Raw genomic sequence first — 19,510 nt, 5'->3', positions numbered from 1 at the left:
CTATGCACCCTTCTTTCTACCAACCCCCCACTCGGCGTTTAGCGCATGCCCGTATGCCCCACCTGTGGTTACTTTGCACCCACCTCCACTGCAACTTCTCCGTACCACCACAATCTCCTACCCCCCAACCCCACCTCCTCCGACGATCTGAGATTTCTCCGCACACCCCCCCTAATGCCCAGTGCATGCTCATAGTTCTCACTCGTCTTCTTGATGCCTGCAGCTTCTCCACGCTACCTTCACCTTTAGTGACTCACAGAGAGAATTTTTTTAAAAAAAATTAATTTAATCATAATATATAATAATTTTAATTTTTAAAATATTTATCATATCAATAATACAACCTATCGGAATGTGAATGATCGATATTTAATTTGATAGTTAAAAATAAATAAATAATAAAAAAATTAAAATATTCTTTGGAGCACTACGGCGAAACTCAAGTGAAAATTGTTCGGCTGTTTAATTTTTATTTTTTTGAGTGCCATAAGCTGCTTTAGCTGCCGTACTCTTTTTCTCCATTGCAAAATTGGACCCTTCCCAAAAGCGGAGACTACAAATTTTGAGCCGCGCAGACCGGGCGCACCCCCCATAAATTCAAACGATGGGAAATCACGTTTTTAATCGGACGCCAGACCCAATTTCAAATCCGCCCTAATACCCTATTCGGGCCCGCCTCTTCGTTGGGCTCCATTTCTCCCTCCATCGCCCGCTCCCGTGGATCGATCCCCCCAACTCTCTTCGAATCCAAATTATTATTATTATTATTATTATTATGTGTGTGTTTATATATATATATATATATATATATATATATATATATATATATATATATGTATATATGTATATGTATATAAAAGCTTATATTAGTTCCAGCGACCGGATCGAAAGGAATGAGAAAATCCCCCTCTCGAATTCTCCCCACTTCTTCTAAACCCTCTCCCTCTGCCTAGGAGCTTCGAGGGTTCTAGGGTTTCCCCTCCCCCGCCCTTGTCGGGCACATTTTGGGGGGCGATTGGAGCTCGAAGTCGCGATTGCGGGGCTCGTCTCGCCATCGGCCATTGGTAGATGTGATTGGGCTCCACTGGCGCTGGGATTTGGAATTTCTTGGGTGGTGGGGGAAGGATGGAGGGGAGGAGGATCTCCGTCAGCCCGCGGCCGTGCAGCGGGCGGAGGATCTTGGCGCGGAAGAGGCCGCGGGCGGATGGGTTCGTGAACAGCGTCAAGAAGCTCCAGCGCCGGGAGATCAGCTCCAAGAGGGACCGTGCGTTCAGTATGAGCAACGCCCAGGAGAGGTTCCGGAATATCCGGCTGCAGGTCAGTGTGCTAGTTCTTGTTCTTGGCCTCTATGCTTTTGGTATCCTTGCTATTTGTCTCCTTCCTTTTAGATAATTTAGTTATAAGATGAAATTTACAGTGATATCAGGCTCGATTCTCTTGCCTAGGGCATAAACATTGGTTCTTGATCGCTAGTTGGAAACTGGGCACAAGAAGTGTTCACCTTAGAACCCTAATTCGTTACCCATATTTGTAAAGAAACCCCAATAAACCAAGAAACCATCATCTTTATGACCTATACTTCAGTGGGGAGTCAAGATGCTGCAATTCCAAGTATATTTCTGGATATTATGTTTGCTATATGGGTCATACCCCGATTTGACATGTATGGAGGCGACATCCGTATTCTGTTTTTCATGGATTCTTCATAACTCATTCATGTTATATTTGACACGATACTTTGAGGATAGTCTAAGACAAATGTGATGGAATTAGCGCATATAGATGAAATGGAGACGCACTTTAAGAATGGTAAGTTGTTGTAGTTGAACAAAAAAATTGAGAGAATAGTAAATACTGTTCGGTTGGGATTTTTGAACGAGCAGATATGTTTAGCAATATAAAGGGCGTTTAGGATTTTCACTTTCTTGTTGAACATATGTAAAAGATTTTCTCCAAGTCTGTTGCAGATTATAGGGGAGATTGAGGAGCAACTCTGATGGCAGAAGAAACAGGACCGTAGTGGATGTTTGAAAACTTGATTGTTTGAGCGATTGAATAGACTAGAAGAAATAATGGGTGATAATACCTGATACTCTTAGATTTGTATACACTAGGGTTTACATTCTGTATCTTCTTGTTGGTCAGCTATGACTAGGACTGTTTCCAGATAGAGCAACCTGATTTCCTACTTGTTAAAAGGGTGTTGCAGTGCATGAGGCTCCCACAGCTGCGGAGTCTGGAGGGGGGAGGGGTTAGATGTACTCATCCTTATCCTTGCATGTGGAGCTGTTTCAGTGTTTCAAAGTCATGATGCCCAGGTCATAATAAAGCAACCTTATCATTGTGCTATTACCTACTTTCCGTATCATACTAGTTCTTAACAATAAATTTAAGCATTAATATAGCTACTGGTTCTCTCTTTTTGTGTATGCTGGTTTCATTTCCTACTTGTCAGATCACAAAAATCACAATTTCCCAAGATTGCAATGTTTATTTTAAAAGACACACCAGGTCATATTTTCCAACAAAGTTAATCTCCTAAATAAGCAACAAATTAAATATCATGAAAATTATTTAACTTGATCTTAGGATCTTAATATGCTTTGAAACAGCAACTGCAGATTCATCATGGCCCTGTTTATGTAGAATACCTTGTAGGTTGGTCTCTCTTATTGTGATTAGGATAATTATGACGAGATGAATAACTTTGTTGCTTTTTCTCTCTTTCATGGTGAAATGCCATGGCCTTCCCTTTTTGGGAAGCCAGGCACCTTATATCCAGTCCCTTCTTTTAGACATACACTCCTTTTATCGCTTTTCTTCATCTATCTCATTGCAAGCATCTGCATATCAATTTTTTCATTTTTCTTGGCCCAGAGTGTCGACTGATTTCAATTCTTTTACACTTACTGCAAAATTATATGCCAAGAGTCTAGACTAACCATTGTGTAAATCATATCTTGCATTTCTCTTCCTTAGCCTTAAGTATGAGAGAACCACCCCTCCACTAGTGGTTGCTGTTGCATGATTCTAGTGCTGGTAATTTTAGCAGTTTTCTCAATCACGTGATAGACAATCCTTTAGTGCTGAATGCTGGAATGATCATAAAAATCGCAACTTTTGTTTGCCTCAACAAGAAAATTCCATTTTTAGTTGCTGTTTGAAATTTGAATATATAAGCAAACAAGTGTCCTCCTCTACTTGGGTTTGAGACTTCATTCCAATAAAGTAGTATTTGACCATCCACCATTTTGAGTGAGGGACCAATTTAGAGGTAGCTATCTTAATCTAAGCAATATGACATCCCATATCTGCTTGGAATTTTGGTCCTCAAAAAGCAAATAGTTAATGTCCTTGTTATTCTGTTAACATCCAGGTTATAAATCATCGAAGATCCATAGGAAATGATGTTTTAGAGTTAGCAGGCTGCATGCCCCATAGGGTTTCAATACAAAAACCCTGGTTTCTTCTACCACCATTAAATTGCATAGCTGGTGCCAGCTAGCCAATCTGTCATGTTTGGCAAGATGTAATGCCTTGGGTTTCCTAATTGTATTGATGGATTTAACTAGTCTTTAGTCCACAAGAGTGGAGACCAAAGACCATTAGTCAACCACCATTAAAATTGCTATAGGAGGTGAGTAAGCTCAAAATCTTCTGAACGAGAGCATGAAATGTCTCCATTAATGATTCACTATTCTATTTGTAAAATCAGTCATAAGACCTGACCCCTACTTTGGAGATTACTTACATTGGGCATATGAAGGTAGGTAGGCTTGTGATTTATGGGAGTTACAAAAGGCCAAGTGCAATCACTAATATGCCTGCTCATTGCTAACATTGTAAAGAAATCCTCTGACATATTGGTGAGACATTTTACTAAGGCTTGCTGGCACCAAGAAGGGGTAAACACATCTATGGAAGGTTGATATTTAGATTTTAATTAGTTGGTCAAAAAAAATCATGGTTTTCAAGAAGCATTATCACACACCCACACCTGTTCATCATAAGTGTCTTGGCCTCTCAAATTTTGAGTGGCCAGCCCATCCTAAACCTTGGAATGATGAGTTCATTGTAGCCACCAGAGTGAAACTCATTCTGGCAGTCACTTTGTCCCGAAATAAATAGTCTAATAATCTTTAACATGCTATCTAAAATACCATCACAGGTCCAACAGGTTGTCATTCAATTGTTAGATATATTGTTGAGCACAGGGTTTACAAAGTAATCTGTCCATGAAGATATATGCCAATTTTGCTTCCAAGAAGCCATCCTAGTGCTAATCCAATCAACAATTTCAAAAATGGTCCTTCCTGAGGACTGGGGTACTAGCAAAATTAACCTTTAAATACAACAGAGGAGGAGAATCCTTTTGGAGGCCAAGGTTTCAAGAGACCAACCTTTTGAGTCTAGGAGAGAACCAAGTAAGATAAGGTTAGCCTTGTTCACTCTTTGGTCAGTAAGTTGGTTATAATTATCCCCAGGATATCATTAAATTGCATTTCAATCATGGAATGCTGCCATGGTCATGATAAGCACATCTGCATTAAAGAGATGATGAAAACAAGCAGGTCACTAATGTGAATATGACAAATATAACCAAGGTCAATTGCCTAATCTGATTGGCATACTAGGCCATGCCATTTATATATGTAAATGCCTTAAACATTGCCTCCAACTGAGCTTATCATAAGATTTTTTTTATCAATCTTAAGTGGCATGTAAGGCATCTTATGGACCAAGAGTTTCCATAAAAATGGAGGATCTCCTGCAGGACCATAATATTCTTGCCTTTTTTTTTTCCAAGCAACAAAAGTGGACTGTTTATGGTCAGTCAGGTTAGGCAGAAAAGACTTAAGTTGGTCAACCAAAAGTTAGCAAAAACTGTATGTTAAACATTGCATAAGGATATGGACCTTTTATTCCGGACCTTTTGGTGGCTGGTTGTTTCAGAATAAGAACCAAATGGGTCTTGTCCCAGTTAGCTGAAGATATGGACGCACCTGAAAATGAAGTATTGTCTTACATAAATCTTGGCCCAGAATGTCCCAATGTCACTTAGAAAGTCTAGTGTGATAACCATCTTGCCCTAGACTCTTCATGAGCAGCATGGACCAGTGAGCCTGTTTATTTTCTTGGATGGTGAAAGGTCTGGCAAGTTGTTTACGTTACAAAATTTAATGGTGATAGCTAAGACCAGTTGACATTCATGACATCATGTTCCTTATTCACCCAAAGATCATAATAGAAATTCATAAACTCGTTCTCGGTCTAAGTATCACTACCTAGTTCACATCTCTCGTCTAATGATATTGGAGTCATAGAGGCAATGAAGTTTGGGAGCCATATTGAAAGCACTTAGTGTTTGCGTTGGTATCTGTTATCCATTCCCATGCTTGTTCCATGCATGTATCATGTTGGCATGGCCAAATGCTGCATCAGTGTTGGTGGAATTTTGTATAATAATTTTAAGGCCATGTCTTTGGTTTAGAAGCAGTTCTATTTTACATGGAATGAGAATGGTGACAGAATAAATGTTACCAGTGTCTGTTGGAGCACTCATTTTAAAAGCAGATTTGGAAGTATCATTGCACTGATTATTGTTAAGCTTGATTGGACCCCATGGATTTAATATGATACTGTTGTGAGCACGGATGCAAGGGTTGTGAAATTGGTTGTGTTTGCGTCTCCATGTTCCCAATTTTTGTCATTTTTGTGCATCGCTGTATCATTCAAAAAAGTTCACTTACATTGCATATGGAGGATGTGCTGAGCTAACAAATTATTGATTTGTTGTTGCATTAAATACACATTTGATCACAGTGTTTGGTGTCATGTGCTGCTCTATTGATACTACAGATTGTGCTTCCCATTTGAGTGTTTCCATGTGCAAGAATGCATGCATGCATGCAAGCAAGCAAGCATGTGATGAGAAGCGAATGTTTGTGCAGCCACAGCAAACATCATAATTTTAGGCATCATATTAGTCTAGCAATACTCATAATTAGCTATCCTACAATAGTTGGCTGCCCAATCTGCAACACCTTTGGCTTTCTGGTAAATATGTAGAATCTTGTTTTTTCTTTGAAGTCAACTATGACCTTGATCAACCAAAGGATTGGCTTTCTACCTTTCAAAAGGTTGTGCTATGTGGTTGACTGTGTCATCTTTAATGTTCTGTGATTTTTAACTTTTAGGAGGAGTTTGACACACATGATCCCAAGGAACTCTGGTCTCAGTTGCCTTTTTTGAGGAAAAGATCAAAGATTATTGAGATAGTTGCTGCCCGGGACATTGTTTTTGCTTTAGCACAATCTGGGCTTTGTGCTGCATTTAGCAGAGGTTGGCATTACTTAATCACATTCGTGGGTACTATGCTTTCTGAGATTTGCGTATATAACAAGTTTTTCTTGAACTTATGACAGAGACAAACCAAAGAATTTGCTTTCTGAATGGAAGTCCTGACGAAGTCATTCGCAGCTTGTTTTATAACAAGAATAATGATTCACTAATCACTGTTTCAGTCTATGCCTCCGAGAACTTCAGCTCTTTGAAATGCAGAACAACCAGAATTGAGTGCGTGCAACACCTTCTGTCTTACTCATTTAGTATTCATTTAGTCATTAGTTGCCATCATTATTTGTTCAACTGCTTCCAGGTATATCCGAAGGGGAATGCCAGATGCTGGATTTCCTCTCTTTGAGTCAGAATCATTAAAATGGCCTGGTTTTGTAGAGTTTGATGATGTAAATGGGAAGGTTCTTACTTATTCTGCCCAGGACAGGTGATTTAAGCTTGTTCAATATCAACAAATGAGGGCCATAAAACTGTTTTTTGACATTTATCTTTAATTTTGTTTTAAATCAGCATTTACAAGGTGTTTGACTTGAAAAACTACACTCTGTTGTATTCCATATCAGATAAGAATGTCCAAGAAATTAAAATCAGGTCAGTCTATCTCCCCCTCACTTTTCTGTGCTCAGTATTTACTTACCTAAAGAGTGATCAGAATGCATTTAAGTTTTCTAGAATATCTAACATGTTGCATCTGGATATTTTTAATTTCAAGGTCAGATTATGTCCTTTATTCCAAACCTTATGTTTAGGGAACTGGAGTTTTATTTGGGTAATGTTTGGTTGGCACAATGGTAAAGTCGAAATTCACATAAATGTAAGATGATTGGGAGGGAGAATCTGTGAACTCGAAGTATTCTACTCAAAGTAGAAATTTATAGCTCCATGGTTTTATAGATACTCCAACTTTTCAGTACACAACCAAACACCCAATTGTATGGACTCATAATCTGTCATTTCAGAAAACATGAAAAAATCATGAAATATCAGGATTTGCAGTACATTGGACATAGTTATTAAATAAGAAAAGTTGTGATATTGTGCTCTATTGTTATTGTAGGCTCACTATGTCGAAGTTGCCACTTTTCTATTGGTTCAATTTTGTTGCTTTGAAATGTTCTCATATTCTAAATAAGCCTTTACTATCTTTAAATACCATTTGCACATGCAACAAATTCTGCTCGATTTTTTAATACATCTGGAACAATATATGGAGATATGCAGGAATGGAGATGTGTGGCATCTGACCTAACAAAATCTAATATCTGACTTGGGATGTGATAGTTGTTCTGTTGCTTCTGCACCGACATCCACTTCTACCAACATCCACTTCCTAATGCTTTCAAGCCTTATCTATTGGAGATGTGCAGGAATGGAAATGTGTAGCATCTGACCTAACAAAAATGTTGGGTTCCGATGGCGCAGCGGAAGGATTAGGTATTTAAAATTTTTATTTGAAACATCCTAGAGCACTGATATCCTAGAACCCAGAATCCCTTGACTATAGCAATCAAAACATAATTAAAATAAATATGGATAAGAAGAATATCTGTAGCGTTTAATTCAATTTTCACTAAGCGCTCAAGTGTTTGTCTTCTAATGATGATCCATACGAAAACTGATCCAAGAACAGCGCTCCTTCTTAAACCTTGCTTCAAGAGTTTTAGCCCCTAAAACTCAATTAGCCACCAATTGATCTGACCCTTCTTCAGATTTGAGTCTGGATCTCTCAGAACCTCCCACTGGACCTGACCACCTTCTTTTGGACCTCTTAAACCCTTAGAGCTATTAGGAATAGGTTTGTCTTAAAAGAACAAGTTTTGTCTTAAATTTTAGAGTTATAAGAGAGGGAGAGAGGAATTGGATAGGATGTGCAAGAGTTGAATGATCAACTCTATTTGCCGCCCCCTATTTATAGAACTAGATGGGGCGCCAACAAAAAAGCGACGTCCAATCTGGAAAGGTATATCTGATCTACATATCACTTATCTGAGTCTTCAAGCAGGACTCATTAGGATATGATACGTTGATTTATTCCTTCTCACGCGTGCGCCCGCAGAAGAGATGCATTTGGCATCTATTCCTCTTCTAGCTTAGCATGAAAACTTGCCACGTATTATCTGGATTCAAATAGGAAGGAAATCTTCAAGGGACCCCCATTTGAATTAGGAATTCAAATGGCAAAAGGACTCCCAATGTGAAGAATCACGTGAGTCCCTCCTTTGTCGTGTGCGCGCATGCCTAGTAAAGGGTGTCATAAGCGTCGCATTATTTATCAGATAATTTTCCAACTTTAGCACATGAATCAGCATTCAAATATGATCCAGATAAGGGAAATAATCTGATAAATATGGTGCCTAAGACTCCTTAAAATAAAGGAGTCTTCGCGTCGCTTCTCGCGCCAAGAGTCCTTAACAAAATGGACTCTTGGCTATTTGGCGTTAACAAGGCTTGAGATGCCCCTCTTTGGGCTATCTCCAAGTGGCTCAGCTTAACCCAAATGTTCACCAAATTGGGTTAGCCAAACAGCAAGGATTGAGATCAAATTTGATCTCCTAAGGAGCTAGGATTTCCATACGTGCTAGCATGCTTACCGGCAGTCTTGATTGGATTTAAAATTTCAATCAATCTTATCAAAAGGGTCTTTGGCCAATTTTCTGTGTGACCTATTGGATTCCACATCTAGCCAGCAGTAGGTCCGGATGCAAGTTGACCTAATTTGATTAGACTTCTAATCGATTAAGATCCAAAATGAGCTAATCCGAGTTCAGCAATTAGAATTTTTTCTAATTGACGATCGAATTTAATTCGATCAAACCCACAAGTCAAAATTGACGTTTAGCAACGTATCATGACTATTCAGAAGATGTAAAATTTAGTGAAAATATCACATATATCCTTCAGTGGCAAATTATCGTGTAATTCAATCCTTCGATCATCCCTGCATCCTGAATATGTTTATGAGTATGGAATTATGTCAAATTCAACCACATATTTATGTCGATTTTCAATCAATCAATGATGACTCCAATGATGAAGCATTAGAAATTTTTTCTAATTTTCATCCTATTTTTGATCAAAAGATTTTTTCTGAGTCATCTAGAGATGAGAATATACAGGATGCGATCTCCTCTTACTAAAAGTGATTGATTTCATGTTGACCGACTCACAACCTTTATACACATTCCATCATATTCAGAATATCCTGTACATGTTTTAATACCATGCCTGGATATGAACCAAAATATGGGTTCATGTGCAGAAGTTTCCATGGTGGCCTCTGGTTTAAGGATCACTTGTACAACTCCCACTTAGAGAACCATCTTTTGATATGCATGCAAAGCTCTATAAGATGTTCTCTGTCGGCGAGTCAATTCAGTAAACTCATTCCCAAATGAGCATCCACATTCTTATATTAGTGTCTCCACACAAGTGGCTAGTGAGATTAGCGATCCTTTCCATTGAGCATACATAGGATGTGTCAGTCTATTCGAAACATTGATCTCCGACTCAATGCTCCCACGATTAGGAATGTTTAAGATTAGGGTTTTAAATCTCATAGGCATGACTCATTCATGTCTCCTAAAATCATTGCCTTAATCTTTGAAGTTTATTATAATCTCAAACACAGTAAGATGTAGCTAAAATGATGAATCAATACCTCATTTTATTATCATATATGAAAAAAATGTCATTACATAGTTAAAAATTTTACAAAAAAAAGTTCCATCGCGTCACACGTGTGATTGGCTTGTAGGGCATTCTTCTTTCAATCTCCTATTTGCACCAAAGTCAATTGCCTTTGTATTTCAATTCCATGTAAGGATGCCTCTATATCATGTGTATGTACGCTAGAATTGTGCATGCATATTTTTACTTGTACACTCGTATGTATTTGCTTACGCACAAATACGCTGTATCCTTATGCCTCGATTTTTTTTTTTAGGCTGTTATGTCTGACACTTGTGGATGCTTCATCACTTGACTAGTGCCAAGTAACACCCAGAAACTCTTTCCATCACATTCACAAGTTCCCCATTGCAATAATTTGAAATGGTGGTTTCTTGGAATCTTTGAAGTTGAATATGTGGCCGTTGCCATTTTGCTTGTGGTGATAGGTAAATAAGTGTTGCAACACTATAATGTTTGAGTAACTATAGAGACTCTACAGTAGACATACTTGTTATCAAGTTGGAAGGAATATCAAACACTAAAATTGATCGTCTGTTGTAGAATATTGTAGCTCATGCTACCAGGAAGCCAAAAGAAAGAAAAAAGAATATCCAGTACCATAAATTACTCTCTCTCTCTCTCTCTCTCTCTCTCTCTCTCTAGGGAGCTTACCAATTGAAAGTGATTAGTGACCCTGTAGGCATGAAGCATGGGCTTGTGTATGGGATACAGATCTGACATGATGGACATGTTGATAAGTTGATCTAGTCGTTTGAATATTGCAATGTGGTAACTAAAGCAGAATGTAGTGTTCCTCGAGAAACTAAAATAATAATTTCTCAAGGAAAATTTTGTTATACAATTGTCACTTCTGGATATGTTTTGAAATATTGTTTATTTGCATTCTGCACATGGTGTGTGTTTATTGTTTAGGTTGTTTACGCTGGAAATTTATAATGCCTGCAAAGCACATTAACCTTAGGATTTTGTTTATACAATGAGTAGTTTTTTTTTTTCTTATTCCTTTTCTATAGATTTGTTGAGATATTTATTCCTTGTCCCTGCATCTGGATTTGTCCTTGGTCCTGCTCTTGGTTTAAGATGCTGTGGAACAATTGTTGGATGGCTACAGGACTGTGTGGATCTGAGGATGGTATCTATTATTACTGTTGTTGTCATTGCTGTTGTTACGTTACTATTACAGCTCCTGCAATTATTGCCACTGTTGTTATTGTCATTGTTAAGCAGAATGCAGATTTGATGAATGCTTCACGGAACTTGTACCAGCAAGATTTTCTGCAAAGCACTTGATTTTAATTTTAGTGCATCCCCTTGCAATATTTCAAGCAAATTAATTTTCTCTGTTCTCTGTCTTGTTACAGCCCTGGCATAATGTTGTTGATATTTAACAGAAACAACAGTTATGTCCCTCTCAAAATTCTTTCTATTGAGGATGGGACCGTTCTAAAATCCTTTAACCATCTTCTTCACCGGAACAAGAAGGTGGACTTTATCGAACAGTTCAATGAAAAGCTTCTTGTTAAACAGGAAAATGAGAACCTTCAAATTCTTGATGTAAGATTCTCATCGTTTCTCAAGTATATGGGGTTTTTGTATATTGATCTTCTAGTAATCTCCTGTATCTGTAACTCTGGCATTACATGTAGGTCCGAAACTCTCAATTAACTGAAGTAAGCAGAACAGAATTTATGACTCCATCGGCATTTATCTTTCTGTATGAGCTACAATTGTTTTTGACATTTCGGAATCGTTCAGTCGCAGTTTGGAATTTTCGAGGTGAACTAGTTACCTCATTTGAGGACCACCTGTTGTGGCACCCTGATTGTAATACAAACAATATCTATATCACAAGCGACCAGGATCTCATAATTTCTTACTGCAAAGCTGATGCTGATGAATCATCATCAGAAGGCAATGGTAATGTTCGTATGCCTCTTCTTTAGACATGTAAAAGTGTTTTTCGTGTTACCTGAAAAACTTAATGTTTCTGCTCAAATATTTTAGGTGTTACCTGTTACTTGGTACCTCCATTTTTTTGTGTTACAATGTATTTGCCATCATGTAACTGTATTGAACTAGTAAAACAATATGTCTACGCCTCCTTTTCCTAGCTTAGGACTGAAGTGGAACTTAAAAGTTCTGAGTAACTTTTGCATCTGGAATGCTTGGATAGCAGAACATGCAGCCTGATACACAACCTCCTTTTTTTTTTTGCTTTAAAATCCAAACAAGGTAGCTGTCTGAGTTTGTGATTTTTCTTTGAGTACTGGATTACCTAGCATCTTGGTGACCTTTCATTATTTGAGACAGGAAAACTTGAAATTATAACTTGACAAAATGTTGCATTGATGACATATCCATGGAAGAAAATATGCACATCTTTCTCCTGATAATCATATATGGTTGCTTTCTTTGTTAAGCAAATGAGCAATTTATTGATTTTAGTATTGGGTAAATTGTAATAAGTGGTCAACTGCAGTCACTCTATTACCTGGCTTTTAAAAGCTTACTTCCCTTACCTCTGTCAAACATTTATTGCAAGTACTTCCTGTACAGTTGATTTTTTTTCAATATAACTGCATGCACTGTCTGCTTTAGATTTTATGGCTGCTCGTGTTTTTCTCCCCACTTGAAGCGCGAAGTTGGTTGTGAATTAACATTAAGCTTTCAATTTGTCCATAATTTGATGCATTTATTCTATCTGAGCTGTTTTCTTTATAATCATTTTTTGAAACAATTAATGGTGATTAATATAAAAGGCAATGTACAGTTTTTCTTTTCCCAACATCATGCTTGAAGTCCTGGGACAGGATACAATCTTTGTTAGATATTCCATACTGCATCTTTGGACTCTTGTCTATACTGTAGCTAATTTGATTCTCTTTTAAGCAGTTGGATCCATTAACATTAGCAACATCTTGACTGGGAAATGCCTAGCAAAAATCCGAGCAAGCAACTTAAGCAAATGCCCTCGTTCTTATAAGTTCCGAAACACGGTGGCAGAAGCTTTGGATGACATAACTGCTTTGTATTATGATGAAGATCGAAATGAGATCTATACTGGCAATAGACAGGGCCTTGTTCATGTTTGGTCCAACTAATGAGTTCTTACTGAAACGCCCAAACAGATCACTGATGTAGCACAGCTTATTGCTGATTGGATTGCTGACCTCCCATTGGTGACACTGCAGCATTGTATCATGAAATGCTTGTTGTAGCTTTAGCTTTTATTTCATCATGTCATTTGTTCTAGGACACTGATCTAGATGTGTTTCTATTTGATATAGCAATGATCCCCTTTTTCTGCTAGAATTTTATGTATTCCAGCCTGGAGAATTGGTAAATATGAATGTTGTGTTAGACAATATGTTATTCATAGTCAAATGAAACGCTAGTAAATTCTTTTGATCGGATTATGATGACAATTGTTTTACTTCATTAGTAGCATGAACTAATAATGTTTAGATCGTGCAGCTGTGTAAGCAAATGCTCCAATTTAGCAGTTCATTTCCTATCATGCAAGTCAGCGGATAAAATGATGATTACATTCTCACCTTCCGTTAAGATAGAACTGGTGCTGAATTTTATTTTAAAATTCAGAAATAAGACGGTCCTTATAGAAATAAGATGGTTCTTTTCATTTCTGTTAATTAACTGGGGCTTGTCCGTGAGTCCAACGATCCTTGAAGAGTGTGACAGGAGGTTGTTTTAATTTTATTTCATTTTTCTGATGGCTGATCCAGAGAACCTCTATCGTTTCTTTTTCCAGCGTCAATGTTTTGTACAACTTTTCCTTTTAAGGTGCTTTTGATTTCTCTTTGGGCAATCGGCTAACAACTGTGATGTTCATGGCCTGAACTAGTCGCTGGAAACAAGGGCCCTCGATGAACTTGTATGTAATGTAGTACGTAGTTAGCACTTTTTACCGGTAATGACAATTCTCCAAGTCTCATGTATTGCAGTCTTAACTGTCTTTCTCTAACTGCCATGTATATTTAAAATCTGTTAATTCCCATCTTTTGATTTTATCTTTCGAGTAAAATTCCACTTTATGATAGTTATTGCACAGATGTGGCTCTCAAATCATCGCATGCTGCTGCATGAATTGGGGGATGAAAAGCAAAATAAAATGATATGGAAAGACAGCTATCAGTCGTCTAATCTGTATATTCAAGTTACACCACCGGCATTCAGATTTGTGTTGTACCCAATTCAAAAGTTTCCACGCCTGCAACTCTTTTTTAATCTTCCAACTTTGAATGGCCAAGATCAGATGTCCCATGGGATGAAAACCTACCTGTAGAAAAGTGTTTTACAAGATGGGCTTTTTTTTTTTTTTTTTTATGCTGGAGCGGCTGGGTATGGTGGATGGTCCGAGCGCTAGGATGCCAATGGGGATGTGTAAGAGAAGTCTGCATGCATTGGGGGTTGTCTGGCGAAGGGCTCTCCGATGCTTAAGTTAACCGAAGCTTGAAAACGTTGTAAAAAAAAGAAAGATGAGTGGGCAAGAGCAAGAGGACATTTTTTTCTCTAATTGAGCTTACCCCGAGGGTCTCCTTATCTTTTTATATAGAGGTGGAGATGTAGGCTATGGATTAGGCCACGATCTGTTAGGATTGCAATCAGAGGTCGTTAGTCGTGAATGATGGTTGTGCTCTGACAGTTTATTAGAAGATTCCACCCACATAGTTGTATAGGCTGGTGTCTTGAGGTCGGCAATAGCCGAGGCCTTAGTGCTGACACGTCTGCTTTGGTGATGATCGTGGGATCTCATTTTGTGTGGTCAGCAAGATGCCGAGCCTTGGGGTTGGTGAGTAGTCGAGCTCAAGGTCGGATGGAGGCTGATGGATTGTTTGGACCTGGCCTTCGAGAGTGGTCTCAATGAGTCATCAGCCAAAGTCATCAGCAGTAGCTTGACAACTGGATCAATGGTAGTACATTGATGTCTTCAGCGTGTGGCCGAGGATGGTGTCCGGATGACATTTGTTGCTGGAGTTTGCTTTGGTACCTTGGTTAATCTGAGGATATCCGAGGATGAGTCTTGAGGTGGTTTGATCTTGTAACATTTGCCTCCTACTTTCTAGCTCGAAGCGGTTGCTTTGGACAAAGGAAGTAGCAGTCCTTGGAATATATTTTCGACGCATATCCGAGTTGGCGAATCCAAGTTGTCTAGTCTTCAGGTGAACCGTCGCATTGCTTCATGGAATATGGCATTGATTTGAGAAGTCGCTTCGTGAGTCATGCCTTAGCTATTTGGAAAAATTCGACACTTCATGGATTTCAATGCATTTATGAGGGATAGATGGCTCGAGGTGGGTCATTATTTCAGCCTTAAAGGTCGGGACTCGACGGTTACGATTGAGCCGGTCAGAGGCTGCCATCTATCTTAGGTTGATTGGTTTGATGCCATTTCACATGGATTGGCTTGCATGACTGGATCAGAACGGTGGTGCATCGAAGAGTCGTCTGGTCGGATGGTCCTGATTTGCGCCATGTGGCTGACATCCGATGGCTCGAGAGGTTGATCTGGACTATCAACAGCTCTCCCACTTTTTTCATCTTTTTTGGTCACTGTCCGCTCCTAGTATCCCAGCATTCAGTCCGTTGGAGGTATCTTCGTTGTCGTGCGGTTTGTCTTTTTCTCCAACTTCAGTGGTATTTTTTGGTCAAGCCCCATATTTTTCTGGTTGGTTTTCTTGTCACTTCCTCAATTTCAGTTGATTTCTTTTCTTTCTTTCTTTCACCGGTCTTCTTCTTTTTTTTGTTCCCTTCAACCTTTTCGTTTATTTCAAAATATTTTCCGACGGTGAGGATTGGAACGAAAGTTGTCGAGGCGGTCGGGGTTCTCGACTGCCTCCTCCTCGATCTGGGTCGGAGGAGGATCCTTGGACCACCATCGGGCTCACCTCATCATTCGGGCATCGAGATCCTAAGCCACACTGGTCGGAGAGTCCTGTGTGGAGATTCGAAGATTTCTTCGATCCTGGGAGCAAAGAGTCATCTATCACTGAGGTTGACCTTCGAAAGTTTTGGTCTTAGTATTCCATTCCTTCTGCTTTTTAGCTTGAACTCCTGAACCGAGAAGATCGAGTTTCTAATGCTTCAGAGGGTCAAGTCGTTATGTATGAGGAGACTCTCCAAGCTGGTCTTTGATTGCCTTTCTATCTTTTTGCTTCCAATATTCTTGACTTCTTCAAAGTTCTTTCGACCTAGATCACTCCAAACTTCATTCGAATGATCACCATTTTCATCATCATGTGTAATTGGCTTCGCATCTAACTGGGGACTTCACTCTTTAGGATGTTGTTCACCTTGAAGAAGCATCCCCATGAGAGAGGGTAGTGGTATTTTAGTCCTCGATATAAGTGTAAGTTCATCACCAGCGTTCCTTCTTTCATTCATGATGGAAAAGGTCGGTTCTTTTTTTATCTCTTCGGATGTTTCTTAGGGCTTCAATTGGATTTGGAGTGATCCTCGGCTCTCTCCAAACAAGGAGAAGTCGGTCCTCCCCAAGGATGAGGAGGAGGATTACCACAAGTTGCTTGATGTTGAGCTATCGAAGTTGAGCAAACTGATGGCCGAGCAGATACTCTACGATGTCGGCCTTAGTTTGGTTCTTTTTTGAGGTATATTCGAGTCCTTTTTTTTTGTTGATTTACTTGATTTTTCTTTGGCCTTCCACGTTAAATTTGATTCTTAGTTTCATAGCAATGATGCCTGACTTCAGATCGATTAAGGTGGCTTTCTTGAAGAAGAGGCCGAGTATCAATTTGAGAGAGGATTCATCAAGGAAGAAGACAAAGCCGACGACTTCCTTAGCTCCAGCACCACTAGCTTTGCCAGCCCCCAGTAGATTGGTTGGGACTTCTAGATGGCAGACTCGAAATGAGGCCTCGGAAGCAGATGCTTCTCGCACCAAGTTCGAGCTCCTGATCGCCAAGGACTGAAACATGCAGCTCGAGGGCTTCTTCACCATCGAGCATGGGCTGGTGGAGACACACTAAAAGAGGATCGTCAAGCTCGAAGAGAATCTGCAGCTTGAGGAAGCTACAGTAAAGGCTACCGAGGATAAGTCTGGACAAGTAGAAACTTGGGCAGAGGTCAACAAGGCAAAGGCAGTCGCTAAGGAGGTCATCGAGGCTAAGTTGAAAGCCATTGAGTTTAAGGCCTTGGAGGAGTTCAAGGCCGAGGTCACTAAGGTCTCTTCGGTGGCTTTCAGATACGGGTTCAATGCCTGCAAGGCTTTGGTGGCGTATCTCTTTTCTGAGGTTGACATTGATTGACTGAATCCCACAGGGAAGATCGATGAGAAAGATCAACCACCAATCGAGGAGTCGGTCAAGATTGCTGCAGTCGAATCGACTGTCGATGTCGAAGTTTCTTTGGAGGAGTTTTGAGCCTCCATGCCTTGTTTTTATTTTGCTTTATTTTTTGTAGTTTCTCTTATCTTCATCTTTTGTAATGAAAACTTTTCAATGAAATGAATTTTTGTCAAATGTATGCTTACTTGTTCACTTGTCCAAAGTGTAGTTCGAGTCTTCAGAATGGAGTTGATGTCAGGGTCATCTTTATTTTGATATCTTTTTCAAAGCCATTCGACAAGTAGACTTAAGCTTAGATTTCGCAAAGTTGTGAGCATAAGTTGGCATCCGAATTCATCATTCATCGAGGTTTCTTTCAGACTTCGCTTTGTCGAGGTTGTCCCTCTAGGTAGAAATCCATAGTCGGTGTTAAGTTATTGTCGAGGTAGTTCCCTGAGGTGTATTAGATTGTGGAGGTCCTAACTTAGATTGGTTTATAACTCCATATCGTTGGCACCTTGCCAAGCAAAATTTTGGAGGTCTCAGCCTAAATTGAGATATCTCTAAGGGATTGATCCTCCGATCCTATCGTTGGGGTTCAGACTGATATTTGGATATCTTATAATTATTATTATACCTGACTCATGGCCGGATGAGTCGGGTATGCATAATCATTGTCGGTAGTTGTTTGACCTTTTTGACTTGTATAAAATATGTAAGAAGTTATAGAGTAAATTCATTAGTGAAACTAAACAATTATAAGTCTTACTGATAGCATATTCAGAGGTTCTCGGAGTTTCACGTCTGAGGTTCCATCGAAGCTTTGAATTTGCTACGTCATTGATATGGCGACGGCATCATCGTGGAGAATATGAACTCATCGGAGATCAATAATGCTACTTGGTCGCTCTCTTCACCTCTCCTGATTTTCAGCGAGGTCTTCTACCCCCTGCAACCATCGAGGTCCGAGACCATGTTGATTACACCAACTATAGGCTTGTTGTTTTTATCCTCGTCGAGCTAATACTGAGGCATCTCCTCATATGCTCGGTTTTGCCACTCCTGAACATATCTTCCGAGGTAGCTTCTTTGGATGAGAGCCTCGATCTTGTCCTTCAGTTGGAGACACTCCTTGGTGTCATGACTGCGGTCACAATTGAAACGATAGTATTCCATTTATTCCACCAAGTCGAGGGGCTTTTGCTAGTCAAAGGATCCAACTTCAGGGCTGGTTTGGGCGTGTACTCTAGGGAGCATGGTTTGGAACCGAAAAATAGTTCTAATGGTTGTGTCGAGATGGCAAGGGTTTGGGAATAGGTTGTGGAGGTTGTCATTGCTTCACAGTCTGCTGTAGGTGCTAGACGACGTTAGCTAGCATTTGGACCTAGCAAACCAGGCTGTTGAACTGCTATGGGTCTACCATCATGAGTGGCTGCATCGACTATGCAGGCCCATATGGAGCAGACGGTTGAGCAGCTCCATCCTGACTTCATCAGGCGAAGTATCGATGGGAAGCAGCAGAGTGGTTGTATCGCGCTATACTCTCTCTCTTCTCTGTGGATTGCTAGGCCCTTCCTCTAGCACCAAACTATTGTGTCAAGGCTTCGGTGGATGCTGGAGTGGCCGAGGATGGTGGATGGTCCGAGTGCCAAGACGCCAATGGGGACTTGCAAGAGAAGTCCGCATGTGTCAGGATTGTCCAACAGAGAATCTTTCGATATTTAAGTCAGTCAGAGCTTGAGAATAATAGTAAAAAAAAAGTGAGATGAATGGGTAAGAACATGAGGATGTTTTTTTCTCTTAATTGAGCTTACCCCCAGAGATCCCCTTCTTACCTCTTTATATAGAGGTGGAGATGTAGGCCATTGGGTTAGGCCACTGTCAAGATTGCAAGTTAGAGGTCGTTAGTTATGGGTGGTGGCTGTGCTTTGATGGTTTGTTAGGAGATTCCATCCATGTGGCTATATGGCTGGTATCTTGAGGTCGACACATATCCGAGGCCTCAGTACTGGCATGCCTGTCTCGATCACAATCATGGGATTTCATTTTGTGTGGTCGACAAGATGTCGGCCCTTGGAGTCGGTGAGCAGTCGAGCCCAAGGTCGGACGGAGGCCTATGAGGTTGCATGGACGTGGCCCCTAAGGGTGGTCTCAATGAGTCA

The 19,510-nt window shown here is 39.8% G+C and overlaps 1 protein-coding gene across 2 annotated transcripts; it reads left to right on the top strand.

Moving 5' to 3' along the window:
- Nucleotides 1–867: 867 nt before the first annotated feature.
- Nucleotides 868–13,463, top strand: LOC105046038 (uncharacterized). Of its 2 annotated transcripts, none has more exons than XM_073258395.1 (8): nt 868–1,317; nt 6,198–6,342; nt 6,426–6,576; nt 6,659–6,784; nt 6,868–6,948; nt 11,409–11,601; nt 11,694–11,964; nt 12,937–13,463. In XM_073258395.1, exons 1-8 carry the CDS (start codon nt 1,126–1,128, stop codon nt 13,146–13,148), a joined length of 1,371 nt encoding a protein of 456 aa, XP_073114496.1. In that variant the 5' UTR covers nt 868–1,125; the 3' UTR covers nt 13,149–13,463. The 2 variants fall into 2 exon arrangements, with proteins under 2 accessions (XP_073114496.1, XP_010922824.1); XM_010924522.4 differs by having other exon boundaries at nt 870–1,317; nt 12,940–13,463.
- Nucleotides 13,464–19,510: the final 6,047 nt, after the last annotated feature.

This window comes from Elaeis guineensis, chromosome 5, assembly GCF_000442705.2.
Source record: "Elaeis guineensis isolate ETL-2024a chromosome 5, EG11, whole genome shotgun sequence".
Lineage (NCBI taxonomy): Eukaryota > Viridiplantae > Streptophyta > Magnoliopsida > Arecales > Arecaceae > Elaeis > Elaeis guineensis.
Note: the sequence above shows the minus strand (reverse complement) of the source record. Positions and strands in the feature narration are given on the sequence as shown.